General features: G+C 36.4%; 1 protein-coding gene across 2 annotated transcripts; it reads right to left on the bottom strand.

Annotated features, from left to right (window-relative positions):
* Positions 1–162: 162 nt before the first annotated feature.
* On the bottom strand, positions 163–20238 carry LOC113636633 (MORC family CW-type zinc finger protein 3-like). 2 transcript variants are annotated; one of them, XM_047814997.1, is made up of 18 exons: positions 20123–20238; positions 14042–14114; positions 12459–12591; positions 11070–11293; positions 10711–10867; positions 10234–10378; positions 9991–10119; positions 9739–9858; positions 9281–9378; positions 6945–7046; positions 5951–6079; positions 5257–5331; positions 5127–5169; positions 4343–4352; positions 4182–4227; positions 3154–4102; positions 1238–1515; positions 163–1085 (listed from the first exon to the last, which is right to left on the bottom strand). In XM_047814997.1, exons 1-18 carry the CDS (start codon positions 20159–20161, stop codon positions 926–928), a joined length of 2910 nt encoding a protein of 969 aa, XP_047670953.1. In that variant the 5' UTR covers positions 20162–20238; the 3' UTR covers positions 163–925. The 2 variants fall into 2 exon arrangements, with proteins under 2 accessions (XP_047670953.1, XP_047670952.1); XM_047814996.1 differs by having other exon boundaries at positions 4343–4400; positions 20123–20237.
* Positions 20239–22370: the final 2132 nt, after the last annotated feature.

The raw sequence follows: 22370 nt of genomic DNA, 5'->3' as shown, positions 1-22370 counted from the left end.
GGTCACAAGAGGCAAATACTTTTAGCAAAGACCACAGACAGGGGCTACTGTATATGCCTAAAGATAGGATGAGGTCTTCCTTGGCATTGAATGCCTGTGGATTTTGGATACAGATGTCCTTCAGTTTGGTGGATCTCAAACATGCGATGATGAACGAATACATATTGGTCAAAATGTTTTTTTATTTATTTTTCAAACATGAACAACAAATCATTTAAAAAATTAAATAGGTATACATTTTCTTGATGGAAATAGTCTTAAGAAATTATGCATCTCAATAGAAGTTGCTATAGTTGTTGATAATATTTTGCACAGAAATGATTAGTATAGAACATTTGTAGACATTACACCAAACTTTTGAATGATAATAGGATATATTCTAAACTGATGTGCATAAGAAGGGACACTACTGTGATGGTGCACAGCATACAGGTGCAAACAGGAAACCATAATGAAGGAAACCACAACAAATAGGTTCATTTTATAGGTTCAACAAATAGGTTCAAGTTTCATTTTGTTTTATTTAAACATTACATGTGTACCAAGCCCTCATTTATGAATGACAGTTACAAAAACAGACCAGGAGGATAATAATATAAAAAAAAAAACTTAAAAATTAGGCATTACAAAAAAAATAAAATAATCTTTAAGAAAACACTTATAATAAGATCATTTGTTTGTATAGACACAGGAATTAATTTTAATGTTATTAATGGTAATTGTATACATTCCTCAGGCAGTACAAGTTGCACTAGCTCCCTATTCACTTAAACATAAGGCAAGCAATAAAAATCTTCATGTTTTGTATAGGTAAATTTAAAAATGTTAAAAAAACAACAACAGTGTATGCAGTTATTTATGCATTAAAACAACCAAATGATTAATGTGACTTAAAGGTTTGTGCTCTTCCGGTCACCATTTTTTTCTATGTAGAGGCTGTCTCTGCAGGGGAGATCTCATTTACAAACTGAACGAGAATCTCATCAATGGCATCGCAATCGTAATTCACCTGCTGAAGGTCCAGATCAGGGGCGAGGGTGACCAGGAGACGGGCCATTGTTTGTCTGAGTTCTCTTAATTTGAGTCTAAAAGAAGAGAAACTCTATTTGAGTTATTGTGTTACAAGTCAGGGCTTTGGGTTCTGTCTCAAAAGCCAGATGATTACAGTTTTATATCATTTTGAACTATATAATACAGATATTATTGGTAATGTACCATTTTAGAGTGGAACACTTACCTGTATGTCTGTTGGCTATTGTTGTCTTGTCCAATCTCTGGTCTGTCCTGTGTCTCATGCTGCTGTATACCAAGGTCTGTTCCTCTTCCTGAGTTGGAGGCTTCTGCTGAATTTGTTGTACTTTCTTCATGGGAACATGTAGGAAAATCTGTCTGGACACCATGATCTTCTGTATGTACCTTGACCTTTTCACTCTCTCTCTTCATATCCTCTAAATTTCTCTTCAGGCTCTCACAGGAGGTCGATAAAGAGCAGTTATCATGTTCTAGACTCTTCACCTGTGTGTGTGTGTGTGTGTGTGTGTGTGTGTGTGTTAGAGAGATGATTAAGAAAATGTTTTTAAAAACTCCATTGAAGTGTCCACTTCAGTATTAATCATGTTCAAACAAAGGTACTGCTGCTAAATAGTAGAACAGATATAACAGTCAATTATGTAAATAATATAAATATTGTGTAACGGAAAGGATATGAAGAACAGAGTATTAAATATTAACATTGATTTTTTTTGTATTTAATTTGAGTGCTACAGAGAGAGTCTCTAAAAAAGAGCTAAAAAATTATATATATTGAAGGCATTGTTTGCATTCATTGATTTGGGGCCAGTGGCTTCCAGAGCCAAACCTGACTTTATTGGGAGTCTGTTAATTCTGCATATTCTAGTGCCACAGATTACAATCTACTTATCAACTGATTGAAATCTATCATTGAAGAATAAGATTTCTCAAGAGTATCTGACACTGGTCATGAGGGTAATTATTATTTCCAGGGTCATGAGAGTAATTATCTACAAAGTGAAGGTATGTAAGGATTTGTATAAACTTTGTATTGGAAACCTATTTAAAAGTCCTTAGCTCAACTCTTTCTTGTTGATCATTCTTTACCTACACACACATTATATATATATATAATATAATATATATATAAGTTAGCTAATCACATTAGAATGTCGTATTTGAGTCCATCCCAAAATGGACTCTTTTAATTGTTGCGTTCAGGGAAACTCTTTCGCTCCTTGAAATCGAACACAGAGAGAAGCTTCTTCCTGGAGGCCATTCGGAGTTTAAACCAGGAAACAACCAGTATCTAGTACTGGACCTCTCCCTCCTCTTCACTTTTTTTTTGCACAGCCTTTTTTTTGCACTATGACACGTTAACTCACTCTAACTCTGGACTGTCATGTTATTTTTCACATATATTTTCATATTTTATATAGTTTGTATATAGTTTATACTTTTTATTTATATACCTCCTTTTGGTTTTATTTATTTATTTATTTATTTATTTGTTTGTTTGTTTGTTTGTTTGTTTGTTTGTTTGTTTATTATCCCTATCGCATTCCTTTTATACTTCAATACCGGACAGATGTAAAAAGCATTTCCCTGCATGTCGTACAGTACTCTGTATTTATGTGTATGTGACAAATAAAATTGGTTTTGATTTGATTTGAATGGAAAATCGGGCAATTGGTAAATCCGTAAAAAATAAATATTAAGTTGACTGTGTCACGATGTCCCCTTTAGGTAATACATGACTAATAATACTGTAGGTTTCTTTGAAATCTTTAAAACAATACTGAAAAATATTCGGTCTGAAGAAATATATGTAATTTCTTATTGATTGAAGTAGAATAGAAGTGTAGTGTAGATATTCCTGACGTGGATGAGTTTTCTGATGTTATGTTGGACATCATGGGATTCTTTTTGTGGTAATTATAAGTAGGATGGTGTACTGAATTAGCATCCTGTCTAGTAACATTTATAAATCTATACTATTGAAACCCTTTCAAAAGACTGAAAATATATTTTGCGTAGTCTCCACTGTGCATGAAACAGATAACTATGCAAACTATTTTTTCTATAGTATTTTACTAAGCAATGTGAATGAAAACTAAACTTCATACAGCAAAAAATACCCACCTTAACCTGTAGCTCTTCTTGCTCCTTGTTTCTCTCATCAATTGTCCTTAACAGAAGTTCCATTTGACAAGCCAGATCATCATTACACTCTAACAGAGATTGCTGGCCTTTTCTCTCCCTCTCTTCTTTTTCCATCTTCAGCCCACGAAGTTCTTCTTGGAGCAGCTTTATCTCCTCCTTCCTCTGCAAGTACAGCACTTTGTAGTCTTGTGCCTCCTCTGGGCTGGTCTGTGTGTAATTGTGGCTTTGTTCCTTCTTCACCATGCTTTGGTTGAGCTCCAGCAACTTGCTCTTCAGCTCATCCACTTGTGAGTTGAGGGAAAGCAACTGATCGCGGCTCTCATCTCTCTCCTTTGTCACCTCCTTCAGGAGTTCCAGCACGTTGTCTTGCTGCTTCTGGGGCCCCAACACATCAAGAACAGAGTTTTCCAGTTTTGATAAAGTCTGACCTCCTTGCCTTATATCATCTGAGACCTCCATATGGTTTTGTTCTTCTTCTGTCTCAACTGTACTTGGAGATAGTTTTGAGCTTGGTAAACTCTTCTGTTGGACTCTCATTTCCTCATTTCTTATCAGTTGTTTGTTTGTATTGCTCACCAGTGGAGGGAGATTATTTTCAGATTCAAAACAATTCATAACATTTTCTCCACTTTTGCTCCCATTTTCTTTTCCCATCCTTTCTGTATCCCCCTCTTCCTCCTTTACCTGTTGAGTCTGGGTTGCAATGCTGGTATCTCTGGAAGATACAGGGGGCAAAGTTGTTTGATTATACAGACGTGTTACTTGATCACAAACAGCAACAGAATTGTTTAGGATTGGTGGGGAACAGGACTCAGGTGAGGCTGTGGATGTTGATGGCCTGCTTGGGGAGTTGCTTCCAAAACTGTCTCCTATTCTGGCTCTCTTTATTCCTCCATTCTCTCTGATCGGCCCCGTGGGTCTCGTCTTCCTAAAATTGAGAATACTGTAAATGGCATGTAATTGTGAAGGCGCAGGAGACAGGGTATGTGATAAAGAGATGTCAATACCTTGTTGAAATAGGTGAGGGAGCGGAAACTTGTGGAGACCCAAAGCCTGTACAGTTAATGACAGATTCACACTGGTAATACTTGAATTAGGTACTGACATACATACATACATACATACGAGACATACTGTATATACACACACATGAAAAATTGATCCTCACCTGCATGTCTCTGGGGACGGGAGTTTAGGGGTGAGTAAGGTGCTCTTTGGACAGTGCTCTGTTGAGACAGTGAGTGTGGTATAAAAGCGGTTCCTACACTGTGGGGTAGGTTCTAGGATATTTGCATATATTTGCATTTCTGTGTATTGTGATTTTTGCCTGTTAAGCCATCAGTGCTTCTACTTTTCATCGTAAGAGGTCCTCAGCATAGCCTGGACAAACTTACTAGCCTAGGCAATGCAATGTGTTTGTTCCTAATAGTAATGTGCACATTCTACTTAATTCCTATGAATTAAGGCCACTTGATCACTATGAACTTGTTTTTCTCTTGTCAAGTTGCCATTCATATTGACAAATGTGACAAACACACTGACTACAGCCTACACAGTGTATCTGCTTTGTGTAACGTTTAACTGAACTTATTTCTAGCAAGTGAGGGAAGCTTCTGTAATATTTGGACAATGCTAGTTTTTTAAAATTGTAAAATGAAAAAAAAATCACTTTTATCTTCTCATTTAAAGTTAAAAGAGCTTTTATTGTGATATCTGTGCAATTACCATGAACTGCAATAAGAGGTTTCTGAAATGGTGTACAATACTAAGGCTTGGAAATGTGCATTAGTCCTGAAAAATCTGAAATACTATTATATATTATTATCATTGCTTCAGGTGCTATGTGGCTCAGATTGAACCCAAATGCCAGATAGAAAATGAAGTGTTTTACTGTATCTATACAGGGAGAGAACAAAAAGACACTTGACAAATCAAGTTAAATAATAAACCACCTGATTTCTGTTCTTCTCCTTCTGCAACTTCTGATTTTTCTCACTGTTTCAAAACACATATGCAAGATTATATATATATAACATTATATGAAACTTATGTTTATTGTAAACAACAGGTTGTATTACTCACTCCTGTTTGTACGTTTTCTGGTTTCTGGGTTGTTCATCATCTGAATCCTCTAGCTCCTCTGCAACTGTACAACTCCTGGTAGAATTACGCACTCACATGAGTAAGCTGATACACTGCATATTACTGCATATACCCTATAAATATCAAATTCATTCATTTTCTACCGCTTATCCGAACTATACTCAGGTCACGGGGAGCCTGTGCCTATCATCGGGCATCAAGGCAGGATACGCCTCGTGTGTGTGGAGTTTGCATGTTCTCCCCGTGCCTCGGGGTTTCCTCCGGGTACTCCGGTTTCCTCCCTGGTCCAAAGACATGCATGGTAGGTTGATTGGCATCTCTGGAAAATTGTCCGTAGTGTGTGTGTGAGTGAATGAGAGTGTGTGTGTGTCCTGTGATAGGTTGGCACTCCGTCCAGGGTGTATCCTGCCTCGATGCCCGATGACGCCTTAGATAGGCACAGGCTCCCCATGACCCGAGGTAGTTCGGATAAGCGGTAGAAAATGAATGAATGAATGAATGATTGCAGTGCAATCTTTCCTTGTGACTTAAACTTAGCTTTTAATATATTCTACATTCCAGTAACGCCTATGCACACACAGACACACAAACACAAAAAGACAGAAACACTCACATGGGAACAGGGAAACACACAAAAATAGACATACACAGACTTATGCAGACACAAACACACCTGAACTGGGGATCAGGGTTCATGTAGCAGAACCACTGAGCAGGAAGCTGCGACAAATCAATGCCATCAGGAAGTTTTCGCCAATTACTACAATCGTCACACTGCACCCAGTTTTGATCTGGTTTATCCCTGCAAGTCCACACATACACACAGATACTTATGCACTTATATTTTCATAAACCTCACCCTTCCTTATCAATCTTCCACTGCTCTATTTCAGAGAATATATGCCCATATATTCCTATCAGCACAGTGCTTGCATATAATTGGACAAATCATGTAAGATAATAGTTTATGTTCATTCCATTACTACATGTCTTTTTCATGTTCATAAAGAACACTGAATGTGGGGTGGGAAAGCAGTCGGAATAGGAACATACAGACATTGCAACTACTGGCATTCTGACATCCCACTTCTCCAACTGGCATATATTGAGAGGTGAAGGGAAACCAGCCAACTTGGAGAAAACTTCTCTTCTCTGTTCTGGTACCAAGGTGGTGGAATGAACTTCCCCTAGAGGTCTGGACAGCTGAGTCACTGGATATTTTCAGCTGAAGACCTACTTATTCAGGAAGCACTTCAACTAGCACTTTTTTCCCTATCTTTTGCATTTATTTAAAAAAAGAAAAGAAAAAAAAGACACTTTTGTAACTTGAACAATGTTTTAAACTCATGGTATCTTAAGTATGTAACCTAGTGAGCCAGCATTAATGTATCCAATGATAGAGATTTAAGCACTTATGTACGTTGCTCTGGATAAGGGCGTCTGCCAGATGCTGTAAATGTAAATGTAAAACTTATGCGAACAGAAGGAGAAAATGCAAAACAATGGAGGACCCTGGAGCTGTGTTCACTATTAACAATTTTCTCCACAACGAATAATATATGCAAATAAAGCACCTGTGCACAGATTTTTTGGTGACAAGTAGATTTGACAAAGTCACAATTGCGTGTGTGTGTGTGTGTGTGTGTGTGTGTGTTTTAATTACTCACACATCATCTTCAACAGGTACACTGCAGTTGGATTTCTGACGTCTATAGCGGACTTCCTTCCAATATTCCTCAAGCTTAGTACTTACATTTTGTATAGTTTTCCTGCAGAGAACAAAAAGCATTTACTACACCAGATTCACTCCCATACACAAAACACTGATCAATCACATTAATAATCTAGGACTTTTGCCTAAAACCACAGTTTGACAAACTGCATCCAAGACTGTGTGTAACAGAAGACTCCACCAATGAATGCTATAATACTACAGTTGTACACTTGATGGCAGAAGGGAAACCAGTGTAGCAGCTGATTTTGGAGATACATTTGGAAATTCTTGTTTTGAAACAAGGTCACACCAAGACACAGCCATTAGAATATCTTGTTAACGTGCACTTATTACATTACATTATTTATTAAAGTACAAATTATAATAATCTAGGTTTAGCACTCTCATCCCAGAATCCCTACACATAATTCCTAAAATTCATGAAGGCAGAGAGGCAACTTTCTCCTTGTTTCACCAATTTTTATGACATCTCTACATTAAAATGTTTGTTATAAGGCAGAGGTACCCTACAGCTATGCAATACAAAAGGTATGAGTGCAAGATGGCGGCAAGCATGGCAGCCGTGTTGCGAGCTCCGAGGAAACTTTGCAGTTTTTCATTTCAGTACACTGTGTGTACTGACTATGTATGAGCACATTGCATCTTTTCCACATTTGCACATTTCACCTGGTACTAAGCATTTTGCACATTTTTCACCTGTATGTAAATTGTTCTAATTTCTGTTTCTTAACCACTGTATTTAAATGCTTCTGCAATTTCTGGGGCTCGCTCCCAAGAATTTCACTCACCATGGCACATGTGCTGTGGTGATGTGACAATAAAGGTGACTTGACTTGACTTGTATGCAATGAAGATACAGAGGAACAAGAAGAAGAAAGAGAGGGAACCAATTCTTACATATTGTACAATTATTACAATATTCTTACAGATATGTAGGAGAGGTGGTGATCCCAACTGTAGACACTGGAATATGTGCAGTCAGACGTGAAGAAGAGTATAAAAGGTAGTAAAATAAATAATAGCTGTTTGTTAGTGTGTGCAAATGAAGCAGCATTACAAAGTAGCATTTACAAATAAAAGTATTTACTTGTAGAATTATATGCTGTGTGTAGTGTAGTGTTCAGGAATTAACACCCTAATGAAGAATGAAATAAGTGAGTGCTAATAGCACAAAAGGAAGGGAGTCCACTAACCTTAGTGGTTGTGGTAGTCATTACTAAAGACTGGGCTGCCAGACATAAGGCAAAAGGCCAAAAGATTCTCCAGGTCTCAATTTGATTTGAGACATCATTATGGCAAATAAACTGTTAATAAAAACCTTAGCAACATGAGGTAAATAGATTTTTAGTGAGATGAGATGACAGATTTCAGGCTTGCGAAAAATTATCATTGGACATCTTTAAACGTAAACCATTACACCAATCACCAATCAAGTAACATGTCTCCAACACATGCGGTTTGGTTAGGTGTAGGAACACGGGACAACAATGTCATAATTCAAAAAAAGGATTTGAAAGTTGTATTGTTCCTCAAGGGCAGTTAAAAGCTACAAAATCATTCCACCACTTAGTTAATCCTAATTATTAAAGTGAAAGTTTGTGCTTATTTCTGTTACAAAAATCAAAGTAATGCACCAAAATGATATCCGTCAGTGTAGTTCTCTCTCTCAAAATACACTAAATAGGCAGGGCCCTTCCCCATGTTAAGCAACCATTGACCTTTTTATCTGTCTCAAAATTTGGCCACCCAAAAACCACTTTTCCACTTACTTTGTGATTGACTTGACACAATCAAAACTTAACAGGACCTTTTTTTCATTTTAGTTGCTTCCTTTTTTAAAAAAATTATAAAAAATGTGGCTGGTCCATTGTGTTTAACCTGCCTTGTGCTCCTGATTATTCATCCCACCATTGTTCATGTTCGCGCTCTGCACGGTTTTGTCTTTGCCTGTTCCTGGACCTTGGTTCTGCCTGCTCTATGCCATGCTTCTTTTTTTGACCCTGTTTAATTCCCGCTGTTTTCTGCCTGCCCTGCATTGCTCTGTTTGCCCGTGTACTGGATTACTGGACTGTTTCAGACTCTGTTTGCTGTTTGTTCTGCTTTGTCCCTTTGTCAGTGTTTTGGATTTTGGACTATCTGTTTCACTGAACTGTGCCTCCCCTGTATAAGCCAGCTCATAAGTCAAGACTCTTAATTTGAAGTCTGGTCTATGTCTCACATCTAGTCCTCTCCTGCCATTCCTGACAATACCCTTGAAACTATACACACCTGTATTCTTCTGTCTTCTCAAAGTCCTGCTTGTTGTGCATTGGTGTGAGATAGTCACACTCTATTACCCCAATAACTCGCACTCCTATTTTGTTGGCCTGGTAACAGAACACAAAAAACAATGTAAACATGTGAATTATGTGGTATTGTTATTCTGTGAGACAAGTGTCAATGTATTTATTGGAAGAGACTTAGGTAAATGTTCCTATATATAAAAGAACCTAGATGTATCATTTGTTAGAATCTAGTCATAAAATAACTCTAGAATGTGGTGGATAATGGGTAAGAGCATGGTTTACTGCTGCCTCAAACACTCCAGGATCCATATAGTTAGCTTTCTTTTTTCTTCCCAACTTAAGAAAGTACTCCAGATATCTTCAGATGTTAATCTGGCACAATTCAAATATAGAGTGCTGCTGAAAGTTCCTGTTAAGAACTAAAAGCTCTATTATCCTTACCTTACGCTGGCAGGCAGCAGGTTCATAGGCTTTGATGAGGCGGTTTTTGTGGTACATCATCAATCCATAATGTTCTTTACTTTTTGTGTTGTAGCCAAAGGTGATTTTAATTCCCTTTTTCTGAGAGAAAGACTTAAGAATCATGCCATAAAAATATTAAATCTGTTTCATTATACAGTAACAATATCTTAATAATTCAAGAGATATCATATAACACACAATATATTATACCGAATATTTGGAAAAGGATACGAGAAATGTGGGTTTGTACGTGTCCTGAATGATAAGTGCTAGGCTTTTGGAGATGAGCTGAGATTTCACTTTCTGCCCACGTATAATAATCTGCATTCTAGGCTTTAGGTACAAGATACTGCTGTATGCCTGAAATAAAAGAAAAATAAACTCAAATGTGACTATGCGGTCAGCACTGATATCTCAGTGAGCTGTCAAACGAGGAAAATGAATGATTTTAATATTTAGTGGTTTAAATCTCACCCGCAGTGAATATTCACTCTCAGGTTGTGATATTTGGCTCTCTGGCCCCTTGTTTGGCTCTTTGCTGACTTCATTAACATCAACAGGGAGCCGAATATCATAGCGATCCTTCAAGAAGTCAAATTCCAATTCACCCGAGGACATTCTAAGGCAGAACAAAGCTAATTATCAGAAAATCCAGTAAAGAGCACCTGACATTTACAAAGCACCTGACAACCAATTACACACATATAATAAACATATCTGAACTGTAAATGTAATGATGATATGAAAATAATGGTGTGATAAATGTATAATTTAACACAGAATCTTCTTACTGCTCATTACTCTTTATCAATCAGTGTGGTCTACAATGTATTCAACATTACTTTTTTAAACTAAACATGACAAAGATCTAAACTACAGAGCTTCTGTACTTTCTATGCACTTTTCTGTGTTTTATCCCCTTTTTCTTTCTCTCTCTTTAATCATGGTTACTTGCGAAGGTTCCAGATGATGATGCGAGTTCCAGTGGAGTTGGTGCCGTGTGGGCCATTAATGGCTCTGAACTCAGTTAGCAGTTCTTCCTTAGTGCTAAACAAAGAATGGGTGAGAATATCATGGAGACACTCTTCATACTTCCGTGGACCACTGAGTGAGCAAAAAGGTTAAGGACCAAACTATACAGAAGAACATTTAAACTCTCAGACATCATTTAAATATTCATAATATTCAATCATGACCTTCTTTCTTCTGTAGTAGTAAACATTTCTGCTTTATGAAATTCTTGCTCAATGCACATATCCACTCACATCACTAATCAAAAGTTCTCTTTAATCTCTCTACAAATAGGATATCAGTCTCTCCAGCTTCTGTGAATGCGACAATAGGCACTATGACATTCTGTGCTCCTGTCCTCTCGAGGTAAGTCTGTGACAGAAGACCCACACACATGGTGTCGGCTTTCTTCGAGAACACGATGGCATCCTTTCCCAAGCGCATGGAGCCGGACTTAAACCCGTTACCATAAAGACCAACTGGAACATGGCCTTTTACCGCTTTCTTATCACTGAAGCCAAAACTGAGTGAGAGAAAGAGAGAGAGAGAGAGAGAGAGAGAGAGAGAGAGAGAGAGAGAGAGAGAGAGAGATAATATGCATGATTGATTTGTGTACCTGTAATTGAAAAACATTTGAACAAACTACATCTTCAGATAAAGTGTATTACTTATATAGATTATCTAAAAGACCTCATGTAGGTGTCGGAACTTAGAGCCCGCCTCCAAGTGGACACATCGCAGGGTGACCTCCACTCTTAGACTTTTGGTTAATAAAGACTGTTTTAGTTAGACTTAAATGATAACTTTATAATTACTACAAATAAAACACTGAGAAAACTCCTCAGCCCTGGATGGGAATGAGCAAACTTCTTTATTGTGGTCAATCAGCCAACAATTCTCTAAGAGAAATTGCCAAGTTGAAAGTAACAAATGAAAAACCCAAAAAGAGCATCTTTATGCAATCAAAAACAAAACTCTCAAGACATTCTTGCAAAGTAAAGTTTTTACACCCACGACCCTCAGAAAACCTCCTCAATATATATCCTGGCACTCCTAGGCACCTCCTCTTTGGTTCCCAGTATTTCTTAGAGTCCCACGGTGAAGTTCCACCTGGTGACCTTCCTCATAACACCTTTTTTACCGGCATCACCTCCTATGGTTTCTAAATACACTAACATCCTGTTCACTAATTTCCCCTTATTTCCCAATAAGGTATTAAAAATACCTTTTACCCATATGCCCATTTATGGATTTTCCTCCCCCTAGTTCCCAGGACCTAGGTCTGCGAACCATGGTCTTCTTCATTCTACATAACAATTTATGAGATACGGTCTGTGAACCATGGTCTTCTTCATTCTACATAACAATTTATGAGCTAAGGTCTAAGGTCTCTCTCTCCCACCTTGGCATCTTCTTCCTCCGATTCTGGCCCTGGATCTACACTCCTACTACCCCCATTTACCAAGTTTTTATAATAAACATTTCCTCTTTTATCCACCCTCTGACCCAAGTGTGGTTATTTTATTCTCCAGTTATATATTACCTTAAGATTATTACAACATCTGGGGTTTATTCCCATGTGTCTTATGACTCCAATCCTAATTCCCTTAAGGCACATCACTCTGCTTTTAAGGCATTCCTGGGTTCAAGGATTTTTCACAACATAGGCTTTATAAACACTCTCCTACCTGAGCATTTTGTGCATCTTGTCATAATCCATGCCTTTTCCATTATCCATGAAGGTGAGGCATTCCTGGCCTTTGATCGCTGTTTTATCTATCCAGATTTGCTTTGCACTGACATCTGGGTCATAAGCATTGTCTGTCAATATAGAAGAAATACAGAATAGATCAAGTACTATCACTGATACTTGACTGTTCACCACTTCCCAGTAGTGTTTGGATTCCTAGTTAGCTGTAAAAAGCATTTGAAAAATGCAAACAACTGACAAACAACTTTTATGGTAACCCTTGCTTAAATCTAATTGGAAAAAGATGTGTACTTTCTACATTGTTTGTTTTAAAACTTGGAGACCTCTCTAGACACTGAACTATAAAAATATGGCAAATTAACGTGTGAGAACATTTTGCCTGATAAGAAAGCCTGGAAAATAGGATCAGTTCAAACCATTTCATGATATTAAATAATCAGTATATTTTAAATGCTGTGACATTTGTAACATTTTTTAAACACTGGCAATGAACTGAATGTCATCAGATGCAACATGCATTGCACAGAAACTACAAAAAAATACTTTTTCCATAATGCATCTCTTCGCAAGCAACCCAAGAACAGAAACCAATGTAAGAAAATCAACACAAATTGAACCATTGTTGTGGGGGAAACAAATCAACACCAGACCACATCCTTGGCAGCTCACTAATGTTTGGATGCACACATATATAGAGTAAAACTAAATATCTGTAGAGAGAGCTAACATTTTGTATTTGTTAAAATAACTTGCAAAAAAAAAAAAAAAGATTGCTGCACAAATGTCATGAAATGAAATTAATGCCTTTTTTTTTTTTTTTTAGAAAAGAATATAATAGCATAGAAGTTATAAAAATCCTAATTTTAAAGGTTATACAATTATGCTCAAAGGGTACATATTAAAAAATGAAATAAAACATCTATAGTTAAATTATGGGCTAATAATAACAGAAGAAAAAATAAATCTTACTAATCTTTTCTTTAATCAGTTCTCATACAATCAAATAGTACAAAATACTATAAGCAAACAAAATTGAATTTGGACCACACAGAAAAGAGGACCAAAGTGAAGGAAGTATCGAATGTAGTAGGAATGTGTGAAGGAAGTGCTTGAATGATAGGGTGGTAAAATATAGGTGCTTGTGAGTACTGTTTTTTATTCTGTGACTCTACTCGAAAGATAGCTGTAGGTTCAAAAATTTTATTTATTTTAGAATAGACAATTTCAATTTAAGACTGATTGTTATAGTACTTATGTATAGGACTTATGTACAATTATTCATCTTTTTTTAAAACAAAATAATGTTAACTCTGAGTAAAGCCCTGTACCGTATATGACATTTTAATTAACATGTGTTTTAATTAGAAAATGATGTGAATAATAGAAAAAAAATGGGAATTGAGGTATTCACAAAAAAGCAGGCCATAAATAGTTTTCTGTTAAAAAATACCAAAGTTATATTACTCATTAATATGAAGATCAATTATAGTTTCGTAACAGTAAGAAACTGCTTAAACAGGCATATAAGTTGTAATAAAACTGGAATGAATGGTGACTCACCAATCAGCTCTGCTATAGCGCTGAAGGGCCCAGTGTGGCTTGTAGAGTTTGTGTGCAGATAACGTGGACTAACCTTTAATCAGGGAAAAATAACATGTCAAAGAAGTAGCTATAATCACACTCCTAGTACTTTTAATGTTGAAAATTTGAAAATAATAGTGTTGATGTTGCAATAGAGGATAGAGGATATTGCAATGCTCTGATGTCTCCAAAGTTAACCCGATAAAAAAAAAACACGAATCAAATTATGTGACATAAATTATCATTTAATTATCCAATATTACTATTATTTTTGGCTACAGCAATTATGTTCTATATAAATTACTAAAATATGCATACTGCAAGGAAATAATTATTCTGTCAGTCATGCCTAGACAGGGCAGCATGAAAAGCTGAAATGATTACAAAACGCTCTAACCCAAACATTTTCTACTAAATGATTAACAAGACTGTCTGATTTTTGCTTTTGGCTTAGGAAATATGCAAAAGGTCTTTGAGGTCTTAATTCTGATTGGTCAGAAGGTTGCTGATTAAATGTTTAAAACAGCAGAGCTATTACTATAGAGTTCTGGTTACATGTCAAGTCACAGGTTTAGATTAAAATGCTCATTCTAATATGTTACCATTTCTATGGCTTATGAAATGTCTAAAAGAGAGGTGGGAATAGAGGTGGGAATAGATCAGGCCTAGCCAACCTGCGGCTCTCGAGCTGCATCCGGCTCTTTGCCCGCTTTCATGTGGCTCTTATGTTCATATGGAAGTTTGTATTTGTGTTTTTTTAATAAGCGTGTTCGTTTCCCTTGAGTTCAATACGGTATTTTTGTCAAACGTGCATGTGAGTGGGATGAAAATACCTCAAAGTTTCCTAGTAGGAGCAAGATCATTTGAGTAAACAATTTGTGTCAAGTTCGCTCTCAAAATGGCAGGGTAAAAATGCACAGCAAAGTGGATTTGAAGAGGATTGTTCAAGGCAAGGAATGCCAGAAGTCCCACTAAGTAACATGCATGTTAAAAGAAAAACGCTATTGTAAATTATTATATTTTTGTTTGTGGACTTGGTTGAACTGAGAGTTTGTCTGTGTGAGACAGTGCACACAATGTTCATTGTTGAAAATAACTGGCCTATGGTCTTAGTAATGTGGGAGTCAATTCCTGTAATGTTGGTGTGTGACATTTACAATAAATTTGGCTGAGTAATGTGTGTGTGCGAGGAAGGGATGTTTATATGTGCCCATGTGTATGATGTGGCTCTTTGCGGTAACACAGTAAAAAATGTGGCTCTTGGTCTCTGACTGGCTGGCCACCCCTGGAATAGATTAATGATCGGGCAGGGGAAACGCATGTGAGCACAAAACAAAAACACAGACAGATGACACAAGACAAAGCCTGCCAAAATTTTCCTTTGGTGTTCAGGCAGAGAACAGTCCAAGCTGTCCATGACAGTACCCCCACCCCAAGGCATTGCTCACGACAGGCCAACCCAGAACCATAGCTGAAAATCCAAAGGGCAGTGATCCCCCGGCTAGGACCAGGGAAAAACAAAGACGTGGGGGGAAGCGAGGAACACAAAGTGGAACATAGGGTGAAACGAGGGACACAGTGAGGCACGTGGGGGAGGCGGTAAACAATGTTGTGTTTTGTAATGTGATGGGTAATCCCTGCTCTGAAAGTTTTCAGACTTGAAACACTATATGTGTCCAGCAGTAGTCTGAACAGAGGCATGAACCTCTTGCAATGTCACATTAAGCATTCTTTAAAATTATCCACTTCATCAAATTCACCTTGTGACTCGGCCAAGTTACCAAAGTTGCCATGTTCACCATATAAGTTGAATAGCATTCAAAATATGAATATTAGAATATTATTGTGTATAAATCCATCATTTGTACAAATTGTGAAGAGGCAAATGTCATAGTCATAATCATATAGTCAAATCATATAGTCACTGGTAAAAGGGGGCTAATAATGTAGCTGGAAAACAAAATCAGCAGGACCTGGAGTACTTTTCTGAAGAAAAGTCAGGACAGGGACTAAAACTAATATTAAAAACAATCACAAAATATAAAAACAGACATTAATCATCCAGATAAGAATACAAAGTGTTCAGAATCAATAACTGGTTCAATTGTGTATATGGTTAGTTGACGTGACATGGCTTTTTCACTGTCACAGAAGATAAAACATAATTTATTTCACATTTTCATAATTTAGAATACTGTAAATGGTTAAACATTTTCTTGTTTTATATGAATTTGTTGTTTAATACCCAAGTTATTGTTAGTTTTTTAGAACTTTGAGCCAAATCAAAAAATTGTCCTATGGTGTGACGGTAGACAACATTATTTCATAAATATTACATTTTATAAATAAAGAAAATAATGTTTAAAAATCTTAATGAACACTCCTGGCATAATTGTGCAAGTGTCTATTTTACTAAGTGGCCATCACTTTTCATATACATACATTTCTAAAAGTGTAGGAATTTCATAAAGTTTGTCACAGAAAAAAATGTCCTTTGGTGTTATGCAAAAACCTAATTTTAATTTGGGCAATATTATGGACAAATACATTTAATTGAAAAGACCCCACTCAAGGTCATGTGACTGAAGACCCCTATGAAGGCCATGAGAAGTGCACATGGTAAGTATTTCTCTCAGAATTGTTTAAATATTTAACTATGTTTTAAGACCACTGAAGTTGTTAAGTTTTTTTGTCCTTTGGTGTGACACCATTCATCTATTCAAGGTGAAAATGATTCTAATTAGTACTTTCATGAAAAATAAATATCAATTTAAGAAAATAATGTTTTAATAATGTGAACAATTATGTCTCAAGTATTTATTTTATGTTATTTAATATAATTTCTTAGTACTTTTTAAATGTCACACCACAGGACACATTTACAGTATTGTTGAGTGAAAAAGTGAAAAAAATATGTGAAGTCATTGACAAAACGAGTGACCAGTACTATTTTCTGAAACTGCAGTTTTCATACTCCACAAATATATATGTATTTATATGTATTTTTTCTTAAAAAGTTATGCTTTCCAAAAAAAGTACTTTTTCTTGGTCATTTGTCAACTACCCATATTCAGTTATCATTCTGTTTTGTGGAATATACAGACACACACACACAAAAAAAAACATTTATTAGGTTATATAGCGTTCAGGGTTAAACTACATAAGAACAAAAGGCAATTTTATGATCTTGTTTTATTTATTTAATTAATTATTAACATTTAGCAGATTCTGCAAATCATCTGTAAACTAATGACCTCAGTGTGATTATATATATATATACAGACACAGAGGAACAGAGAGCAACAGAGAGGGGGGGGGAGAGAGAGAGAGAGCGAGAGAGAGAGTCCCACTTGGTGTTGATTAATGTTTTTAGATGTCGTAAACAATTTGGCCCATTTAAATAACTACCAGGAAGTTGGTCCTTTTCCTATGAAACAAAACTGAGACACGCTTCTCAGCACTACAGAAACCACACAGGAACAGCAGTCATTTCATTCCTAGAATTTTCTGGTCCACCTTAAATCAAAACTGTGTCTTCATCAGAAACGAAACCAGCGAAGAACAGAAACTAACTTAATAGCAGAAACTGTTGGAGCTTGTGTACGCTAATTATGGGGATTTTGTATTTTTAATGCTTATTTAAACAGAAATGCTCTCCACTTTTACCGTGAATCATGATCAGATCAAAATTATATATCCCAATGTCCATAGAGGTAAAGGCTGAAATGCAGAAATGGAAGTGAGTTCAGCTGCTTCCTCCTGTTCTCCCTCATTACACCATCTCTTGGTGAGAGCAGATCCACATCTGGGATTTGATACCACTGCTATGATACCACTGCCAAGGCTCACACTCAATTTGGAACATTATCACTCAATATGGAAGATTTGTCCATTTCTATTCAAAAAGGCCACTGAGATGCTTGTTCAGTTGCTTACCTTTTTGAGACTGTACTACCACTACATGCTTCCTACATGGTCTACGTGTGCGTGGTATTTAACCCCTGCAACTTGAAGGATTTTGTGTCTAGTTCTTTCATGCATAATCAACGCAAATTCCTATGCAATCAACATCTGATTTTCCCGTGCCCCACCTGTAATTAACATCTAACTGTAAAGGGGGAACCAAATGCCTGATTACATTGTGCCTGTAGTTAACATAATGGCCTGTCTGTAAAGCAATCAACTGATCAAAACACGAGATGGCCCTTCTTTCCTGTCCATTGTAAGTTCTCCAGTAGGAGGTCCTAACTGTATATTTCTACTCTTTGAAGGCCATTTGTTACCAGGTATAATGTCTGGTCACACAGACTGTACCTTTGGGTTAAGTTCCAGAAGACTGCTATGCTACACGAGCATCTTCAGTAAACTGAACCTGAACTTGTTCCAGCTTAATTTTCTGTTACGTATTAGAAAATTTATAGTAAAAAGCGAGCCAGGCAACGACCGCTGCAGCCGAATACAAGGAAAATCTAACAAACTGATCAACAATAGGGCTGCATGACTGGTTTTCAACTTTCTCATGTTCTCACACACCACCCTGATACTAAACTCAATCCACTGGCTTCCTGTGATTTAAAACAAATCAAATCAAATCAAAACACTGATGCTTGCCTACAAAGACAAAACTGGACCAGCTCGACTGGACCAGGCATCTCTTAGGAGACAAGTAAGACATAAATCGAGACTCTTCTCTGTTCAAGCACCTTGCTGGTGGAATGAACTTTCCACACATATTCGACCAGCTAAGTCTGCTCTCCGTATTCAAACAATGACTAAAGTCCAACCTCTTTAGTCCTAAATAAAGATTTACCGTATGTAAATTATGTCTACATAAAAATATTTTCAGATGTTTTTCAGAATATATTACCTTCCAACAGGGTTTTAGACTGATGGCACATTTAGTTCATCACCTTGTAAACTAGCATGATGATGTATTTATTATTAAAGCCTTAAAAGCAAAATCTCGATAAGGGCTGTGGTGGAAGTTTTGAGGTTCGAGAGAATTAAAGCATAAAATATGACACTGATAGGCACGGGCAAGATTATAAAGGTTTCACGGTTTATTGCTTTCAGCTTTGCAGAAGGTCCCAACACTCTACATGTAAAATCAGACAGGAAGGGCCTTGATTATTGATAACATCAGGATTTTATAGACAGGAAAAAAATGAAACAGGACATGTAAAACCAAAACATCATCCGCCATTGGCGTAGAAGCATCACCTGCTCATCTTCTGACCAAACTAATCCCACGGGAACAGAAAAGGTCTCACGGGAAAGGTCTGATTAAAAGCAGTTTTAGGAAGAAACAACTGAAATCTCTAGTCACAATAACTACCAGCCATGGGAAATACAGAAGCATAGAAGGACAGATTCATGTGAACATCTCTAAAGTAGAAATTTCCACTACAGGGCATCTACCAATGGCCATTAATGTAAACATAAATATTGAAAGGCAGAAGACTCACTTCTATATGCCACTAAAAATATTTAATAGCATACAAAACTAATAGGAATGATACTTAGAATAAAATAAAAAATAAAAATAATAATAATAATAATAATAATAATAATAATAATAATAATAATAATAATAATAAAAGCAATACTACTACTACCACTACTACGAAGAATTTGTGAATGAAAATTCCTCAGCAGCATTTTTTTAAAAATATAGCAATATCTCTATTTGGCGCGCTCACAGTATTTATTATACAGTAACTATCGCCATCTAGCGGCGACACGCTGCTACTTCATTAGCGCTTTAAGGTGGATTTTAAATGTTTCACTAACAAACCGGACAACTTCAGGGGCGTAGTGTTATGCTGTTTATCATAATTTTATCAACTGTCGTTTAACAATGTCCTTTAACAATATGTCACTGAAGCTTTTATCTGATGGGTGTCAAATAATTACAAATTTTGTATTTGTGTATATCACACAAATATGTATAACCTGTAAACATGTATATATAATTTCACATGGAATACACATCGATTCGGTATAGCTATATTCTTTACTGTTCTATCATAATGTATAAGTTATAAAATGAAGTTTACTTACTGCGCTTATAGGTATTCCTCGCTCTGTCTGCGCCGCCATGATTGTAAGGTAAAACTGGTCTAAGTGGGCGTGGCCAAGCGTAATGCGGCCAGCATCCGTTTCATTCACGTGATTGTATTACGCTCGAATTTGTGAGCTAATAGAAATCTGAATGTTGCCTCCAGTACAGAGGTATTGTGCAAGACAACTGAGCACGTGACAATAAGCATGTGCAGTTGTTAATAACAGTAACATTTGTGTATCAGGACATTTGGATTAAAAAAAAAAAAAAACCTGTTCAGAGAAAAAACTTTGCAATCTGTTTTTTTGTTTGTTTGTTTGTTTTTTTTCTCCCACAAACACAAGACAACACATTTTAAAATTATTTATTTCAGATTCACATGTTCTATTCTATAAATCAGAAATTTAAGAAACTCTAACGTTTATATCTTTTGCAGAAGTTGCACTGAATATGGCGCAAAACACGTTCACACACCCGGATCAAAAGGTCAATTCATGACCAAATTGTGCACATCAGTATGTGAATCCCGGAAATGAATGGCACACCTGTCGAATAGTGTTTTCTTATATTATTTTTATAGCTTAAACACACTACTAAATGCTCTCATTTTTGCACTACCTTTGTCAGTGAAATATGTAAAAGTAATTAGTGCCTGCAGAGATCAGACATATTCTGACCAATCAAATGAGCCCGGGTGGGCCGGAACAAAATCCAAACAGTCTCGCCCTTCTGAAATAGCACCAGATTTTCTGATCTAACCTACCATTAGGTAGACACCCCCTCATGCACAGATGCAGTGAAACATTATGTATACATTCTTCACAGAACTGATTCGTACACATTTATTCCCAATCTATCAGAAGAAGCCGTATTTGCATAAATAAATGTAAATATACAAAAGCATTCAAATACATAATACTTCTTATAATATCAGACATTGTGATATAGGTTGTTTAAAAATGTTTTTAGCATCATCATTAGGTATGATAATAGATTAATCCATAGTGTGGTGTGTTTGTGGAGCTCTGGTGTCTCACTCACTTATTCACTGCTTACTTATACAACAGTAGATATACAGGCACCAGAACGGCAGCAACAATTAATGAATGAAGACATGTTATTGTCATGTGCACAAAATATATAATCTAAAATCAGAAATCATATGCAGCTTAAAACTATAAAATCTGTAGCCTAGTAAATTAAAAAAATACAACTGCCTGACAGGTTGTGTGTATCAGTAGACATTTCCCCCCATTTTTCCCCCTTGTATTTATTTAGTTTGGTGTCTATGATTACCGAGTCATCAATGAAACCAACTGCAAAATAAACCACAAACTCTTTTTATACATAATCTTTAAAGTCCAGCATCACTGACAAATGTATTGTAATCCAATTACAATGAATGTCATTATCCATACCATCTAAACAACAGTTTACATTTATGGCATTTAGCAGACACCCTTATCCAGAGTGACTTACAACTGAGCAACTGAGGGTTAAGGGCCTTGCTCAAGGGCCCAGCAGTAGCAGCTTGGTGGACCTGGGGTTCGAACCCATGACCTTCCAATCAGTAGCCCAACTCCTTAGCCACTGAGCTATCACATCCCCAGCCTAGCTCAACAATACAGTAATATAATAACAAAGAAATAATCATAAATCATTAGGACAATTATACCTCAGTATAAATAGCAAGAACAAGTTAATAGCTTACATGAATGTAAATAGTGTTTACAGTCCCTACTGTTTTATATCTCCATTTAAACTCTGTGATACTAAGGAGTTCTGAAGTCCATGATCCTTACACCATGATCCTTTGTTTGACTATATATTACAATCACACCCCCAGTGTCACCCATATGAGGATGGGTACCCCTTGTGTCCGGTTCCTCTCAAGGTTTCTTCCTTTACCAATTTAAGGGAGTTTTTCTTTGCCACTGCTGCCTGAGTCACCTCAGACTTGCTCATAACGGGATAAATACATACCGATTGTGAACTATATATATATAGATCTAATAATAATCTTGAATTTTTATTCTGTTAATTCTTTTTCTTTTATTATTCGTCATTTCTTTTATTATTCCTTATGTTTACCTTCTGCTCTATGTTTATGTTCTGTAAAGCTGCTTTGAGACAATGTTTATTGTAAAAAGCACTATACAAATAAACTTGAATTGAATTATATATACATATAATCTGCAATTTTACATATTTTGTTTAAGAGGTGTTTTAAATTCTGTTAATTTCATG

Source organism: Tachysurus fulvidraco, chromosome 6 (assembly GCF_022655615.1).
Source record: "Tachysurus fulvidraco isolate hzauxx_2018 chromosome 6, HZAU_PFXX_2.0, whole genome shotgun sequence".
NCBI lineage: Eukaryota > Metazoa > Chordata > Actinopteri > Siluriformes > Bagridae > Tachysurus > Tachysurus fulvidraco.
This window is presented reverse-complemented; position numbering and strand designations above follow the sequence as displayed.